Source organism: Pelodiscus sinensis, chromosome 5, assembly GCF_052426305.1.
Source record: "Pelodiscus sinensis isolate ZL-2025 chromosome 5, ASM5242630v1, whole genome shotgun sequence".
NCBI classification, from domain to species: Eukaryota; Metazoa; Chordata; order Testudines; family Trionychidae; genus Pelodiscus; species Pelodiscus sinensis.
The window spans coordinates 134,500,745-134,518,982 of NC_143056.1; the positions used below are offsets into that span (position 1 = coordinate 134,500,745).

At 52.2% G+C, this 18,238-nt stretch overlaps 1 protein-coding gene across 1 annotated transcript; it reads right to left on the minus strand.

Moving 5' to 3' along the window:
- Window positions 1–3,022: 3,022 nt before the first annotated feature.
- Window positions 3,023–15,696, minus strand: LOC102443532 (serine protease 27-like). The gene is made up of 6 exons (XM_075928847.2): window positions 15,492–15,696; window positions 10,576–10,608; window positions 10,211–10,379; window positions 9,818–10,089; window positions 7,214–7,383; window positions 3,023–7,111 (listed from the first exon to the last, which is right to left on the minus strand). The coding sequence occupies exons 1-6, from the start codon at window positions 15,628–15,630 to the stop codon at window positions 6,830–6,832; spliced, it is 1,065 nt and encodes a 354-aa protein (XP_075784962.2). The 5' UTR covers window positions 15,631–15,696; the 3' UTR covers window positions 3,023–6,829.
- Window positions 15,697–18,238: the final 2,542 nt, after the last annotated feature.

The window sequence follows — 18,238 nt, forward strand, 5'->3', positions numbered from 1 at the left end:
GGAAAAAGACTTTTGCCCGAACGGGAGCAGCATAGTTTTTCCGGAAAAGCACTGATGATTTTACAGTCGATCGTCGGTGCTTTTCCAGAAATTCAAGTGGCCAGTGTAGACAGCTGGCAAGTTTTTCCGGAAAAGCAGCTGATTTTCCGGAATAACTTGCCAGTGTAGACACAGCCCTGGAGTATTGTGTCCAGTTCTGGGCCCCCCGTTACAGAGAGGATGTGGACACATTGGAGAGGGTCCAGCGGAGGGCGACCAAAATGATTAGGGGGTGGAGCACAAGACCTACGAGGAGAGACTGAGGGTATGTCTACACTACCCCGCTAGTTCGAACTAGCGGGGTAATGTATGCATACCGCACTTGCTAATGAAGCCCGGGATTTGAATTTCCCGGGCTTCATTAGCATAAGCGGGGAGCCGCCATTTTTAAATCCCCGCTGCTTCGAACCCCGTGTAGCGCGGCTACACGGGGCTCGAACTAGGTAGTTCGGACTAGGGTCCTATTCCGAACTACCGGTACTCCTCGTGAAACGAGGTGTACCGGTAGTTCGGAATAGGCACCCTAGTCCGAACTACCTAGTTCGAGCCCCGTGTAGCTGCGCTACACGGGGTTCGAAGCAGCGGGGATTTAAAAATGGCGGCTCCCCGCTTATGCTAATGAAGCCCGGGATTTCCCGGGCTTCATTAGCAAGTGCGGTATGCATACATTACCCTCCTAGTTCGAACTAGGGGGTAGTGTAGACATACCCTGAGGGATTTGGGTTTGTTTAGAGAAGAGTGAGGGGGGATTTGAACTTCCTGAAGGGGGGTTCCAAAGAGGCTGGAGAGAGGCTGTTCTCAGTGGTGACGGATGCAGAACAAGGAGCAATGGGCTCAAGTTGCAGTGGGGGTTGTCTTGCTTTGAGTAAGAGGTTGGACTCGACCTTCCGAGGCCTCTTCCAGCCCCAATCGTCCCTGGTTCTTTGAAGTGTTTCCAAGTGGTTGCTAGAATCAGGGACTTTTGTCGGGGTGGGGGCGGGGGGGGGGATCAAAACGACATTACGTATTGAGATGGTCTTCCAGGCAATTTTTTAAAAACCCCCAAAATGTCTCAAAGAGGTTGAAACATTTCTTCCTCCGTTTGCCATGACTTCTTTGTTCAAGATACCGTCTCGTTCGACGTAACTGTCCCCAGGCTGAACAGCTCTGACCCAAAATGAATGTGCTTTTGGAGTTTTCAATTTGGAAAAAAAAAAAAGTTCCACGAGCCTAATTTTTAGATTTACCCCCAAATAAACCCCCCACCCTGATTTTTTTTTAAAAAAATCCATCATTTGCCCAGCACGAGGTATTCCACTTCATAGCTGATCAGAACAAAAAAAGAGGGGGGGAGGGATTGTGTTTTACAGGGATCTACATACTTTGAAATTAGTGGTCCCCAACGCGGTGCCCACAGGCACCATGGCGCTCGCTGGGGTATTTATGTGCGCCCGCCGAATCATCGGGGCCCGCCCCAGGTGTGTGGCGCATGGGTGGCCCCCGCTCCCAGGTGCATGGAGCGTGCGTGGCCCTGCCCCCAGATGCCCAGCGCATGAGTGGCCCTGCCCCCAGGCGCCCGGCAGCCCCGAAAGGTTGGGGACCTCTGGGATAGGACTAAGGTTGTGGGAGGAGCTAAGGAGAGCCACGCCCCTTAATCCCTCCCTCCCCCCCCCGTCCTGTCCCTGGCTTGTGAATAGACTCTCAGCTCTGATAGGTTTTTGCAACAAAGGTTTTTATTAAGCATAGAGGTGGAAGGTTACAAGACACTGAGAGCAGAATTGATGAGCCCCAATAATGCATATGTGTGTGTCTGACAATGTGAGGTGTGGGGCGTGTGCTGGGGCTGCATTTCCTTACTCCTAGGCTGTCCCTCCTGCCTCCTTTCATGGATTCTCACAGCATCCCCCTGTGAGGTAGGAAAGTCTTACAGGCCCTGTTTAACAGATGGGGGGGAACTGAGGAAAGATAAGAGACTGGCTGAAGATCACACTGTCAACTAGTAGAGAAGCAGGAAGAAAAGTGTGACCCCTTATTAGACCCACTCCCTTCCCTGAGCTAGGACTAGAACCCCTGGCTCCCATCTCTGACTACTACCCCCATTCCTCTCCCAGAGCACCCCGGAAGTCAGGAGTCCTGGCTCCAGACTCCAAACTGTAACCACTAGACATTGCCACCGCCCACTTCTGCAAACTTTAACGGAGAACAAACACAAACTATATTGCAAGGTAAAGTCAGAGGGTTTTTAAACTAGAGAAAAGATCAGAAAATTCAGAGGTCCCCTTTAATCTGCCCATGGTGCCTGTTAATAGTTTGATATGGAGAAAGTTCCTTCCAATTACAGTTGTTTCAGAACTGGAATTCGTTATATTGGGGGGGAGGGGGGGAAGGGTAGGAACCCTTGCTGATTCAGAGCAAATCTCCTCCCCCGAAGTTTTAAAATTTCCACAAAACAAAATGTTTGAAAAAGTCAAGTTTTGAATGTGACTTCGTTTCGTGCGCTTTTCACATTAAGCGTTTCTTTCCGATAAGGCACAGGACTATGTTTCAGCTACACCAGACTAACACGGCTACATTTCTATCACTTTCCTAGAAGGTATCCTTGTCAAATACATTTCAGACTGACAAGTCATTTCAAAATTCAGAAAGAGGGAATGTCGTATTCTGACCTAAAACGTTTTGCTTTGCTTTCCGCTGTTCTCTCTGTGATTTCTCTTTGTATTTTGTAATCTCTATGCTAAAATGCGTTTGGAAAAGAAACGGCAGAACTCCAGTGTCAACTTTGCTTTTCACTTCTTTCTTTTAAAATACACGATCAAGAGAATCAGTGTGGCTACGTCTACACTGGCATGATTTTCCGAAAATGCTTTTAACGGAAAAGTTTTCCGTTAAAAGCATTTTCAGAAAAGCGCGTCTAGATTGGCAGGATGCTTTTCCGCAGAAGCTCTTTTTGCAGAAAAGCATCCGTGGCCAATCTAGACGCGCTTTTCCGCAAAAAAGCCCCAATCCCCATTTTCGCCATCGGGGCCTTTTTGTACAAAACAAATCTGAGCTGTCTACACTGGCCCTTTTGTGCAAAAGTCTTTCGGGAAAAGACTTTTGCCCGAACGGGAGCAGCATAGTATTTCCGGAAAAGCACTAACACTCTTACATGAGATCGTCAGTGCTTTTGCGGAAATTCAAGCGGCCAGTGTAGACAGCTTGCAAGTTTTTCCGCAAAAGCAGATGATTTTGCGAAAAAACTTGCCAGTCTAGACACAGCCTGTTGCTATATCTACACTGGCAGCTTCTTGTGCAAGAAAATCATGCGCAAGGGTTCTTGTGCAAGAACTCTTGTGCAAGAACACGTCCACACTGCCATATGCGAGCTGTGCTTTTGTGCAAGAGCATTCATGGCAGTGTGAACGCTCTCTTTAGCAAGAAAGCTGCAATGGCCATTTTAGCCATAGGGCTTTCTTGCACAAGCAATCCCTGCCGAGCGTCCACACTGCCCTCTTGTGCAAGACCTCCTGTGCGAGAGGGCTTACACCGGTTAAAAAAGAGCGTAGCTCTTGTGCAAGAAGCCCTCTCTTACCACGCCGGACTGTAAATTTCCTTGTGCAAGAGCGGGTGGGCAGTATGGATGCTCTGAGGATTCTTGCACCAGAATGGTTGTACTTGCGCAAGAAGCTGCGAGTGTAGACATAGCGGCTACATCTAGACTACATCCCTTTTTCGGAAAAGGGATGCAAATTAGACGTATCGCAATTGCTAATGAAGCGGGGATTTAAATCTCCCCCGCTTCATTAGCATAAAAATGGCTGCTGCTTTTTTTCGGCACGGAGCTCTGCTGGAGAAGAGCGCCAGTCTAGACGCGGATCTTTCGGAAAATAAAGCCTTTTCCGAAAGATCCCTTATCCCTCTTAAAATAAGTGATATAGTGCCTTGTATTCGTTCCTGTGTCGACTATAATACACAAGCCACGTCAACCCAAAATATCAGAAAGTTTCAACTTTGCTTTTCTTGCCATTTCTTCATCTTGCATTTGATTTTACATTATTTCATTTTTCTAAATATTTTCAGTTTGCATTTTGTACGACTCCGTTTATAGTAGACCAGAAACCAGCCCCCGTTTCAAAAGGAAAAACTGGAATTCCTATATTGCAATGTCAGCTTTGTTTTTCTTGATCTTGCATTTCATTTGTATATAGTCATTCCTCATTTCACACTATAGAGATGTTTCGGAAAATGGTCGTGTTAAGTGAAAACGTGTTATGCGGGGACAATGTTCCCATTGAAAATGATGGAAAAGGTGGGGGTGTGTTTCAAGTGGTGGTGTCTGTTCAGATTGGGACATAAGGTTGGGGGAGAAAGGGGGCTGGGGTACAGCAGGGAGGGGAGGTGTTTGGCTCTGGGGAAGGGAAGGGGAGGAGAGGGGAGGGGGATTGGGTGGGGAGTATGCACTGCATTCGCTGGAGAATGGCGCTGCAAGCGGCGAACGCTCCGCCACTTTGCAGGGAGGAGGGGGAAGCCGCACGCGGCTGCTGGCGACGGGCTGGCGGGGGAAATCGTGTTATTCCGGGGACGGTCGTGTAATTCAAAAAACCTTCCCTAAAAAAAAATCGTGCTATCGCAAAAACATGTTACGCGGGCACGTGTTAAATGAGGAATTCCTGTATTTTAAAACCTTCCCTATTAGTAATATATTCCAAAGCGAAAATCTCTTTGAAATGACAAATGGGAGTGTTTGAAACGGACCAAAACGTTTCAGACGGGGTTTGTCTTTTCATTTCTTAATTTTGTATTTTATTTGATCTGTTGGAATCTCTACAATCCCATTCTTATTTATCATCGAATAGAAAATCAAATCCCTTTCAAAAGGCGAAGTCCCTTCAAAAGGAAAACGCAGAACATCTCTTTGTCTTGTCATCTCTCGTGCTTCTATTTTACTGTATCTTAGTCCCACTTTTCTATTTTTATTTCTAGTCTAGTCCTCATTGGAAATGAGACATGGGAATGCTTTGCCCTTGTGTTTTGAAATTAAATTCCCTTTGCACTGGCTTGCTCTCGGGGTGGTTTTTGGTTTCGAATCAGATGAATTGGCATTTCCTAGCAGCGAAAGGTCCCATCAGACAATTTTCTGTCTCCCCCGACCGACTTCTCCCCTGGATTGGCACCTGCAGGGGTGCTCAGACACTGCACCGCGACCCCCTCCTGACCGTGGAAGGTGCTCCGTGACCTCAGGAAGGTGGCCCAAACCTGTGCCTACCCCGGTGGGGGTGCCGGCCCCCTAGGCCACAGAGTTCAGACTTCGGCGTAGTCCCTGGGCAAATCTAACGCCAGCCCCGGCGATCCCATTACAGACGGGGTGGTGAGTCGCTTTGGGGTCCCGAGCCGCAGCTGGAGACCAGCCACACAAGCGTGTCCAGTTCTCTGCTTCTGCCCCGAGGCTGGGCAGGCTGGCAGGCTCATCTCCTGGTGCAGGGGCGGCCAAGTGCCTCAGCCACGCGTTGCCAGTTCTCCGGGGCAGGCGCTTTCCGTTCTCAGTGCCACTGCGGAGTCGGTCTGGGCAGGGAAGACACAGCTCCCGCCACCTTCCAGCACCAGAACGGCTCTCTGCTGCACAGGCCTTCCACGGCCAGCTGTCTGACTTAGCCAGCAGGGACAGAGGGAGATGGGTCCTGGGGCTGGCGGGCTGGTGGGACACAGACAGGGAGATACAGAGCTGTGCCTGGGAACGACTGGATGGAGAAATAGATACATGGGGTGCATGGGGATTGCTTGGTTGGTAGCTACAGGTTGGAGCACAGAGATACATAGAGAGAGGAGTGCATGAGGATAGATAGATAGATAGATAGATGCATAGATAGATAGATAGATAGATAGATAGATAGATAGATAGATAGATAGATAGATAGATAGATAGATAGATAGAGGGGCTATGGGGATAGACAGATATGGGGATGGATAGACAGACAGATACATAGTTAGAAGGGGTTGGAGATAGATAGATAGATAGATAGATAGATAGATAGATAGATAGATAGAGGGTGTGTGTGGGGATGGATAGATAGAGGGTGTGTGTGGGGATGGATAGAGGGGGTGTGTGGGGATAGATTGATACAGAGATAGAAGAGGTTTATGGGGATGGATGGATTGAGGGATGGATGGACGAATGGAGGTACATGGGGGCAGGGACGGAGGGCCAGAGGGGCATGCATGGGGTCGTGCAGACAGACAGACGGGGGCGGAGATGCCAACAGACAGACAGGGGGTGACACTGGAGGCCAGGGTGGAGACAGCTCTGTCGATCGGGCTGGGGTCAGGTGGACGAGACCTGGGGGCTGCGGGCGCCGCAGACGGACCCTGGATTTTCTCACACTGACCCCCTATGGGTGTGAGCGGGCGGGACAGGGGTGCACCCCGAGAGCCCCCTCCCCACCACAGGCTCCCTCCCGGCAGCCCTTTGTCAGGGCCCCGGGCTCTGGGCACAGCGTCCCCTCGCTGCCCAGTCCCCGCGGGCTCCCTGCCCTGTGCCCTTACCCCTGCATGCTCCTGCTGTGCCCACGTGGGGAGCTGCCCCCACCAGGGCTCCCCCCATCTCACCGTCCCCGCCAGGCTGTGTGCAGGCAGGGCAGTCTGGGGAGCAGTAGCCCCCACCTTGGGCAGGAGGAAGGAGGGAGAACCCCCCCCCCCACGCTCCCACGCCAGCTGGGAGCCATTGGTGACTCTACCCGGCAGTGGGCACCCATGTGCTGCCGCCGGTGCCCCCGGACCCTGCCGCCCCTGGGCCGTCTCCCAGGCAACCCTCCCCCGAGCGCGGCTCCGACTCCCGTTAGGCCTCCTCGAGGAGCAGCCCCACGAGCAGCAGCAGCACGGTGGCTGTGCCGGCCCTCCCCGCCCTGCCAGCCCCGGCGTTCCTGCCCGTGCTCCTCCCCTTCTCGGCCGCCACGAACTCCAGGCCGGGCACGTGCCGGCGGATCCAGCCCTCGTAGGCGGTGAGGCGGATGTAGACCCCGGGGCGGTTCCTGGCGGCGCAGCCTTGGCCCCAGCTGACGATGCCGGCCAGCAGCCACTCCTGGGCCACCTTGCAGACCAGCGGGCCGCCGGAGTCCCCCTGCGGGCGGAGGCAGAGATGGGCATCAGGCGGGGCACGGGGGATCGGGGCGAGACGGACCCCCCAGGGGTCTGGGCCAGGACTCTGCCCGGGGACTCTCACCTTACACGTGTCCTTCATGCCCTCGGCGTAGCCGGCACACATCATGTCGTCCTGGATCGACTTGGGCTGGAATTTGCCTCCCGCCGCCTTGCTGTAGAGCTCCCTGCAGGTCTGCTGGGCGATGATGGGCACCTGGAGCTTCTGCAGGGTCTGTGGCGCCGGCAGGTCCTCTGGGAAGGAGAGCCAGAGGCCACGGTGAGGGGCACACGTAGCTTGGGAGCAGAGCCATCCATTCCAGGGGGGGGGAGGAAGTGGGGATGGGGGGGTGTCCGAGAATTCTCCTGCCTTGTCCAGAGCTATTGGTGGGCGCCCTCCCCCGGCCCCCAGGGGACCTTCCAGGTGACGGGCCCTGTTCAGCCCCGGGGAATCTCACAGGACTCAGCTGTGGACTTTCAGGGTTGGAGTTTGTTGTGTAACAGGTTTAAGTTTTCATCAATGCAGGCTGGAGATATGTAAGCGCAGGTTAGACACACGCCTGCCAGGGATGATCTAGACCAGGGCTACTTATGTAGTCTTGCCTTAATCCTTGTATTCATGCCCGTGCTATTTGCATATATTTGCATATATTTGCATGTACATGCAACCACACTTAAGTTGTGGCCCTCAGCATGTGCAGTATCAGTGTGGTCTCCAAGGCGTGAGTAGCCCTGATCTAGGTGGTGCTTGGTCCTGCCGTGAGGGCCGGGGACTGGACTTGATGCCTCTTGAGGTCCCTTCCTATTCTAGTGTTCTAGGATTCTAGGATTCTTATTGGGGAGAGAAGAGAAATCGATTTCAAAGGACCAGGCGCTTTGGGATCCCTGTTTTTCATTGGCTGGTTTTTGGCTGTGGGCTTTCCTGGTTCCTGTGGTTGGGTTTGCAGTCTGCCTGTCTTGGTTTTCCATACTTGGCTTCGTTTATGTTGAGTTTGCTTCGCTGGGGTTTGGGCTTCCTGTCTCAATGTCTCTAAGGAATTTTGTGTTGGGTTGTTTCGTGTATTGTGTATTGGGTTTTATGTGGTCATGGCGAGTGGGTACTATCTGTCAGCTTTCGCATTTCCACAATCGATTATTGCTTGTTGCTTTCCTGTATTGGTATTGGTTATCGGATTTCATATATCGCATTTATTCATTGGGTTTCATATTTCTGCTGCTGGGTATTGTGTATCTGTTTCCCATACTGGGTATTATTCAGCAGCTTTTGTGTTGCTGTTATTGGCTATTGTTCACTGGGTTTCATGTTTCCATTTTTGGCATTGTTGGGTTTCCCGTTATATTGATCGGAAATTGACTATCAGGTTTGGTGGAGAAGATTTTTATAAGTAAATGTTGGTAAACATCTGTTTCATCCCATGTACTCACACACACATGCATACGCGTGCACACACACACACACACACGCAAACAAAATATTTCCATTGATAGTAACAGGAATGTGCAGAGAGCCAAACTAAGAAGCTGTTTGAGAACTAATGAGAGTTTGAGGAAAGGGTATTTCCTGTATGTATTTTGACATGTGATTTGGACAATTTGTGTTAAAACACTTTCATGTTTTGAAATCAATGTCTCTAGTAACTCAATAATGTACTGTCTGACCCATCCTGTTTGACAGCCCCCGTAATTTTCCAGATTTTACATTGATAAAAACAAGAAGATGCTTAAAACCCACAATTTTGTGCACCTGTGAAAATTTAAATGGATACAAAATAGCAAAAATACTTAAAATACAGATATCAGTTAAAATGATAAAACAATAAAAATAAAAATCTACCAAGAATTGTTATTGGGTATTTTTATCAAGTTTTCTTTTTCCATTACCAGTTTTCATTTATTGGGCATTGTTTCTTGGGTTTGGTGTTTTATTTCTCAGGTTTTGAGTGGGTTTGCATTTTCAATTATTTGTTCAATATGTTTCATTTATTGTTGATCATGTTTCATTTGTTGTGTTTCACTTGCATTTACCTTGTTTTATTTGCAGGGTAGCATGTTTTCTTTATCTTCTTTCATGTATTGTTTATCTTAGTTCCCATATAATTGTTTGTCTCATGGATCACATTTTATCGATGATTTATTGGGTTTTGCTTATCTGGGTTCCTTCTCTCACCTTCCATTTTTATCCTGTTTTGTTTTTTGTGTTTCCTTTATTGTTGCCTGTGTTTTATTGACCAAGTGGTGTTTATTGGGTCTCCTTTGTCGCGGTTCTTTTATCATGGATTGGGTTTTGTTTATTGGTTTTGTTTGTCAAATTCCTTTTATCGTTTATCAGGTTTATCAGTTTCATTGTTGATTGTTTAGTGTGTTTTATCGGTTTCCTTCATTGTGCCCCTTTTAGGATTCGGTGGGTTTTGTTTCTAGGTTTTATGGCTCATTTATTGGCTTTTGCATGGCGTTGTTTTGCCTGTCGGGTTTTGCTTATCAATTGCATTCATCAGTTTCTATTTTGTGTGTGTTCACATTGGAGTTTGTCTACTGGTTCCCTGCTCTCCCCCTTTTCAAATCCCCCACCAAGTTCTTCGTAGGCCATGGTGGAAAAGAAATTCCAAATCCCCCACTCCACCAAATCCCCCCCCCCCCCGGATCCCCCCACGTTCCCAGTCTGTCTGCCCCAGCTCCCAAAGAAACCTACCACCTTCCCTGATGTTGCCCCACCCCGTCACCCAGCACTTCATGCCCGCTGGGAACTGGACGGAGGCAGCCGGGAGGCAGATGGGGAGGATGTAATCGGTGTATTGGATGGGTCGCTCCAACTCCACCAAGGCGATGTCACCGCTGGAGGCTTCCCCGGAGTATTTCGGGTGCAGGATGATGCGTCCGATGCCCAGGGCGAGCTTGTGAGGTTGACCGTTGGCCAACGTGTTGGCTCCCAGAAGCACCATGTAGTGGGAGGTGTTCAGACTCCTGAGAGCAGAGCGGAGTGGGAAAAGGCAGGGGTGGGGGGCTGCGGGTTGGGAGTGAGGGGCACCGGCCGGGGGCGGGGGAGAGACTGTGGGGCGAGGGGAAGGGATGTTGCGACACTCACCGTTGGAAGCAATGGGCTGCCGTCACCACCCACCGGTTGGAGATGAGGGATCCCCCGCACAAGTGTTCGTTGTGCCAGAGCAGACTCACCTGCCAGGGCCACTCGCCCTCCATCGAGTCCTCACCCCCCACGTTCCGGTGGTGGGCCAGCGCCCTGGGGCGGCCACATACTGGAGAGAAGGAGGGAGGGATGCTCAGATAGCCGGGGTGGAGGCCAGTCGAAAGCATCTCGAATCGGCCACAGGCTGGGCCCTGGAGGGATCCACGCCCCCAGACAGAGCCCCGCTCTGATTGGCTGTGGGGAGCCAGTTGCCCGGGTGACCCAGCGGGGTGTGGCCAATGGGGAGGGAGGGACCAGAGACTCACCTACGTTGGGCCGGGGCAGGTGGGTGCTGGGGACTGAAAGAGATCAGAGAGAAGGACAGAGAGGTCAGACCCGTGAGCCCGGTGTCCTGCCCTGCTCCCTGCCGACTGCGGTCAGACCCCGGGCAATGTTTCTCCGCAGCCTTTGCGAGTTCGACACGGGCTTCTCCTCCGAATCCTGGGTTTGTAACCCAACTGGGGGGGGTCTTTGTTTTGGGTGCCTCCCCCCTGGAAAATATTTCAGGCTGTGATGACACCCTCTTGCCACTCTTGATGTCGGACACAATGTCAGAGAGACCCCCACCCCATGCCTGATGAAAATTGGCTCATGACTATGCATAACTCAAAGATGCTTTATGCAAAACAGGTCATGGGAACCATCCATTTTGCCAACAGATTTATTAGCGCATAAGCTTTCGTGGGCAAAGACCCACTTTGTCAGATGCATGTCATGGAAATTTCCAGAGGCAGGTATAAATACGCAGGCCAGAATAAGGCTAGAGATAACGAGGTTAATTCAATGAGGGAGGGTGAGGCCCACATCTAGCAGCTGATCTGGAGGTGTGAACACCAACGGTATGTCTAGACTACGGGATTCTGTCGACAAAGAGCGTCTCGACGACAGCCAGTTCTGTCGACAAAGCGAGCCGCTTTCTCGACATGACAGTGTAGACGCAAAGGACAGTGTAGATGCAATAACGCCTTCTGGCGACAGAATGCGGTTTACCGCCGTTGACAAAACTCCTGCGTTCTGTCGATGTTCTGTCGACAGAACTCGGCGGTAGTGTAGACGCAGGGATAGTTCGACAAAACCCTGTAGTCGAGACACACCCCAAGAGAGGAGAAGCTGCTTTGGCAGTTGGCTAGCCATTCGCAGTCTTTGTGTAATCCTATAATGATGGTACCAAATTTGCACATGAACTGTAGCTCAGCAGTTTCTCTCTGAAGTCTGGTCTTGACGTTTTTTTGCTGCAGGATGGTTATCTTTAAATCTGCCACCGTGTGTCCAGGGAGATGTAAGTGTTCCCCTCCAGGTTTTTGTACATTGCCATTCCTGAGATCTGATTTGTGTCCGTTGATTCTTTTACGTAGGGACTGTCCAGTTTGGCCGATGCGTATGGCAGAGGGGCATAGCTGGCACACGATGGCGTATAGTTGCCCACGAAAGCTTATGCTCCAATACTGTTAGTCTATAAGGTGCCACAGGACTCCTCATCGCTTTTGCAGATCCAGACTAGCTCGGCTACTCCTGATACTTGACATCCTTTTTGTCATTACCCTATTGCGGGGCTTGTGGGAGAAGCGAGACGTACGGAGGGGTGAGCTGTTCATAGTTCTAAGTATGCTAATGAGGGTCGTTAGCGATGCTCTGGAGACATAACGACGCGGTGCTCAAACCGACGCGTTGTGAATGGGCGTCTTTGCCCTGTAAACCCAAACTCTGGTTGGTCCTAGATAGACATGTGACCAGGCCACCTGGGACTGGGTCCATCTTGAACTTGCTGCGTTTCCATGGCGATGGGGATGCTGAACCAAGGGTTCCCGCCCTGGGGTAAAGTCTATTTAAGCAACAGGAAGCCACCAGGTCTTCAGCGGGGCTTTGAAAGTGCCTGGCCTGCCCGGGGAGGATACCAGAAGAACTCTGAAAGGCTGAAGACCCCGGCGAGAGTAAAGATCAACCCTGACTTGAAGTTTTCCCCTGAGCTAAGACCAGCTGTTTAGGGAAAGAATTTGCATGAAAAAAGTTTCTCAGTGGCTTCGAACTAGCTAAGCATTTTTGTGCATTTTCATTGAGTAACTTACCTTGATCTGTCCGTTTTCACTTGCAATCACCTAAATCTGACTGTTTGCACTTTATACAGACACTGTCATTTATTATCGAGCTCTGGGTAAATAATTGTTACCTGGAGGACAACCACTGTGCATATCTCTCTGTTATTTATTAGGGGACTGAATGTATCAGCTTTCACTGTGCAAAACTTTTACCCAGGGTAAGATGGATTTGTTTGGGATTTTGGTCCCTTTGGGGGTTGGTTTCCTGGTCCTGAGCCCTCATAACTGAGTCCCCCTCCATCCAGAGCTGAAGGGGTTCAGTGTCTGTTGCTCTGTAGGGGGGTTGTTACCCCAACTCTGCGCCTTGCCTGAGGGAGACCAGAGGATCTGGCCCAGCAAGACCTGGTGGTGGGGAGCTCCGGAGGGTGGGAAGGTGGGTGTCAGTGCATGATCAGCACACTGACGGACAACCCCAAGGGGATTTCTATGATCTGATTTATCATACACAATGGGGTCAGTGCCATCCCAACCGAACTACGTCGGTGTACCAGGCCACCCTGCGTTGTGTGCTGCTGCTGGCAGCGATGCTGCCTTCAGAGCTGGACTTCCAGCCAGCAGTTTTATGGGGAGCAGGTTTAAAACTAATAAAAGAAAGTTCTTCTTCACACAGCGTGTAGTCAACCTGTGGAACTCCTTGCCAGAGGAGGCTGTGAAGGCTAGGACTATAATAGAGTTTAAAGAGAAGCTAGATAATTTCATGGAGGTTAGGTCCATAAAAGGCTATTAGCCAGGGGATAAAATGGTGTCCTTGGCCTCTGTTTGTCAGAGGCTGGAGAGGGATGGCAGGAGACAAATCACTTGATCATTGTCTTCGGTCCACCCTCTCTGGGGCACCTGGTGCTGGCCACTGTCGGCAGACAGGATACTGGGCTAGATGGACCTTTGGTCTAACCAAGTATGGCCGTTCTTATGTTCTTATGTTCTTATATTCTTCAGTTGCTGACATCTGGTCACCCAACTCTGAAGGCAAGGATTAAAGGACAAGAAAGGACCCCAAAAGGGGTCATGGCTGGGAAAATCCAGACGTATTATGGAAACCCTAGACATTGTGATCTCACAATCCTGCCCCCCACAATAGCCTAGTGTAATTTGAAGGGGAGCAGCCAGATCACTGCTGCACCCATGGGGGGGGGGGGAGGGTGTTTGCCCCAAAGTCTGTACAAAGGGGGCCATGTGAGGTGTCAAATGGAAGCTTGTGTCCTACTGATTCTCTGTGTGTTATTCATGTGCTTGTGTGATGTCTGTGTGTGGAGTTACGATTATGGACTCTGTGCTGATACTGGCCTGCACTGTCTGTTGTAAAGGAGGATGTTCAGTTGATGACAATACTAATTAGCACAGTTCCAGGGACAATGGCTCGCAAGGTGCCCATCACACACGTGAGGAATGCGTCTGGAACCTGCAGACCAATCAGTATCTAATGGCCGCTGGCTTGGGACACAGGGACCGGTCACTGGGCCATGTGACCCGCTCCGGCTTGGAAGGCACCAGGGGTGGATATAAAGTGCCATGAGGCAGACTCCATCCTGCCTTCAATTCTGCCACTGATCCCAGATGCAGCCTTGCGAGGGACAGAGGCCGGGAAGGATGCTGACCCATCCTGACATAGGATGGACACCAGAGACTTCTAAGCCAGCAGTTTGTAACATCTCTGTTGAGAGCCGGCATCGAGAACTGGGAAATTGGTGCATGTAATGTATTCTCCTTCACAACCTCGCTCTCCACCTTTTCTTTCTTTTAGTAATAAACCTTTCGATGTTCGATTCGAAAGGACTGGCCTGGCGTGGTCTTGTGGGGAAGATCCAGAGTGTAAACTGACCAGGGATCTGTGGCTGGTTCTTTGGGACCGGAAGAACCTGTTCAGGGTAGCTGAAATTGGGTTCTCGAACCCCTCACCTGTGTTAGCCCTGGGGCTGGTTAGGGCGCGGGGAGAGCTGGGGTGTCTGAGGGGTTTTGCTCACGAGGCTTCCTTCTGGCCAGATTGGCAGCTGGAGCGCTCGGTGGGACTGGTGTGTGGCCTGTTTGGGAAGGGCTCCAGTCTGGGGCTGTAAGGAGCCCGGAGTCTGAGCGATTCGCCCGGAGCGGACGCCCTCAGTGGGGCCCAGACCCAGCCCGGCCCGTCGCACCTTGCACCCCCCTTTTGGGCCAGGAGAAATGCTGCCCTAGACCCTCCAATAGTGTAGCAATTTGTCTGTTTCCTTCAGATATTCCCCGCTGTGGCTAGAAACGTGGGAGAACATGTGACCTCTGCCACGTTCTACCACAAAGTGATAGTCCGGTTAAGTCTCCTCTGGGGTCAGCTGTATTGCCATGGGTCGGTTCCCCCCTTCCCCCGTATTCCCATCGCATCCTGGTTTGTTGTTAGCCACCCACGAGCCAACCCTGCCACATGTGGCATCAGGGAGCGGATCAGGGTCCCACCGTGCTAGGCACTGCCCAGAAACACAGGCCCCAGAGAGCTGCCAGTCTGAATACACGAGAGAGAGGCTGGGAGGGGAAACCGAGGCACGGAGCGGCCTAAAGCGTACCAGCTCCCTCATCGGAAGCCAGAGGGAGCTGAAAGGACACCCTCCTGCTTAAGGCCGGGCCTGACACAGCCCCTGGGTGAATGTGGGTGTCAAGCAAACTCCCCCAGGGGGGTGGGGTGACCCACCGCTGCCTCCTGCAGGGACCCCAAAGCTTTGCACCAGGGCTGGAGGGGTCCTGGCCTGGATCACTGTGCTCTGAACGTCCACAGCAGTGAATTCTCCAGGCTGTGGGGAAGAGAGAGGGGGGCATGGGAGGTGGAACAAGCCAAGCCTCATCTCCCCATGCCCCCGCCCCCAAGTGAGCAGCGGTGAGGCGGGGGGAGGTGCAGGCCAGGTGCTGTGACTGATCGGGTCCCCCCGGCTGTCCCAGCCCCAAGGAGGGGGGTGATGGACCCACACCCACTGTTGAGGCACAGCAGTGAGTCACTGTCGGGGCTGGGGATGGAACCCAGGCTCCCAGACCCCCACTCTAACCACTAGCCCCCACTCCCCTGCCAGAGAGGGAACCCAGGAATCCTGGTTCCTAGCCCCCCCCCCCCCCCCGAGTGTGGCTCTCACCTCTGGAGTGCGATTCCACCTCGTTGCAGCCTTTCACGCGGAAACCCCACATCCCGCTCAGCCCAGCCAGGACCAAGAGCCGCAGGGCCCCCCAGCCCATCAGCCGTCCCCTCTGGGCGGCTCTGCGCCCCTCCCCCATACCACTCCACAAGGCTCCGCACAGTCTCTCCTGCGAGGGAGCCAGCCAGCCCTCTGGGGCGCCGGGCTCCTATATACCGGCCGGCGGGGCGGGGAACAAACCCGCCCAGCTTGTTCTGCATGCCCAAGCGCTGCGCCGGCCTGCGAGTGGTAGATCAGGAGTCCTGCCCTCTGCTCTAACCACTAAACCCCACTCCCCTCCCAGTGCCAGGGAAACAACCCGGGAGTCCTGCCTCCCAGCCCTCCTCTGCTCTAACCACTAGACCCCACTCCCCTCCCAGTGCCAGGGAGAAAACCCGGGAGTCCTGCCTCCCAGCCCCCCTGCTCTAACCACTAGACCCCACTCCCCTCCCAGTGCCAGGGCGAGAACCCAGGAGTCCTGCCTCCCAGCCCTCCTCTGCTCTAACCACTAGACCCCACACCCCTCCCAGAGCAAAGGAGACAACCCAGGAGTCCTAGATCCCAGCCCCCACTCCTCTGCTGTACCCCATTGAACCACCCTGCTCAGAGCAAAACCAGCTCCTCGGGAACCCTGCTCCCCACATTTAACCCTGCCGGCACCTTGGGGGTGCCCCACATTCACGCTGGGCTCCCAGAGATCAGAATCCAGCCCTGACAGCCTAGGTGTCCGTGGATCGCTCCCAGAGTAGGTCCGAGTCCTTGCGCCCAGTGGCTGTGCCGCCATCTAGCCCTTCTGATCCCCGCGCCCCAGGAACGACCAGTGAGAGCTTCTTCTTGGTTAAAAAACCATCTGTCAGCCCCGGGAGCCACCGAGAGACTGGGCGTGTGGGTCTGAGCCGGAGGAGGGGGGAATCTCGGAATTTTGTTGCTGGTTTTCCCCACCAAATAACTCCCTGGCAGTTTGGAAGCCAGGATCTGGTGGCCTGTAGAACACGGAGCACCATGGCTGCCCCATGCGAGAGAGGTTCCAGGTCTTCCTGCCGGGCTGGCATTGGCTGATAGTTATTGCGAGTACCGTGAGTTCACTCAAAGGCCCAAACAGCACGTGGGAGGAACACAGTTTGTGTTAAACTGCAGCCACTTGGGCCTTCCTTTCCTGCTGTGTGTCTGGCAGCCTCACCGCCGGGGGTGGACGGCTGCCCCCGGAGACCCTCTTTGGTCTCAAGCCTCCCTTGCCCTTCCAAGGAGACCTCCCGCTGTTGCGGACTGGAAATGGTTGCAGGCCCTTTGAGGCTCAGCGTCCCCGCTGCTCCGGCAGTGCCTAGCCCGGTCCTGGCTCCTGCTGTCACTCCACCCACATGCCCACCCACGCCTGGCATGCTGCTCTGGCAGCTAGCCCGGTTCTTCGGCCCACGCTGCTTTGTGGGCCTGCTGCTCAGAGCTGCCCCCGCTGCCTGGGGGCAGGAACACACGCTTCCCCAGGTGAGTTTTGTGTCAGTGACGCTGCCTGGCGGTGCCCCACGGCCTCCCGTCTGCCTGCCAGCTCCCTCGCCGCATTCAGTCCGTCAGTCCCAAGCGTTGTGCCCTTCTCTGCCTGCCCGCTCCATCATGCCTTCACCCCGTATTTCTCCAGCCTTGTCCCTCTGGGGATGTCTACACTTGCCCGCTTGCCATTTTTGAAATTTACAAGTCCAGACTAACTGCCCCGTCTACACGCGGCAGGGACCCAGTTCGAACTCCTGCAATGAGGTTTAACAGATAGTTCAATTTAGGGCTTTAATTCGAACTACCGGGTCCCTGCCGCGTGTAGACGGGGCAGTTAGTCTGGACTTGTAAATTTCAAAAATGGCGACCAGCTGGGAAGATGCAAATCAAGCGCAGGATATTTAAATCCCAGGCTTGATTTGCAACTTTGAATGCCTCCATTAGCCTCCCTAGTTTGAACTAGGGGGCTAGTGTAGACTTACCCTCTGAGATCAGCTTTCTCATTCCAAACCCATTTCCTAATCTATTTTAACTTGCCAACTAATCTAATCTAATCTAGTGATGTATGACACCCTGAAAATATAATATAATATAATATAATATTCAGAAAAGGGCAACTAAAATGATTAGGGGTTTGGAACGGGTCCCATATGAAGAGAGGCTAAAGCGACTGGGACTTTTCAGTTTAGAAAAGAGGAGACTGAGGGGGGATATGATAGAGGTCTATAAAATCATGAATGGTGTGGAGAGGGTGCATAAAGAAAAGTTCTTCATTAGTTCCCATAATAGAAGAACTAGAGGACACCAAATGAAATTAATGGGGAGCAGGTTTAAAACTAATAAAAGAAAGTTCTTCTTCACACAGCGTGTAGTCAACCTGTGGAACTCCTTGCCAGAGGAGGCTGTGAAGGCTAGGACTAGAACAGAGTTTAAAGAGAAGCTAGATAATTTCATGGAGGTTAGGTCCATAAAAGGCTATTAGCCAGGGGATAAAATGGTGTCCCTGGCCTCTGTTTTTCAGAAGCTGGAGAGGGATGGCAGGAGACAAATCGCTTGATCGTGGTCTTCGGTCCACCCCCTCCGGCACACCTGGTGCTGGCCACTGTTGGCAGACAGGACACTGGGCTAGATGGACCTTTGGTCTGACCCAGTACGGCCGTTCTTATGTTATTATAATATAATATAATATAATATATAATATAATTATAATCTTATCTGAACTT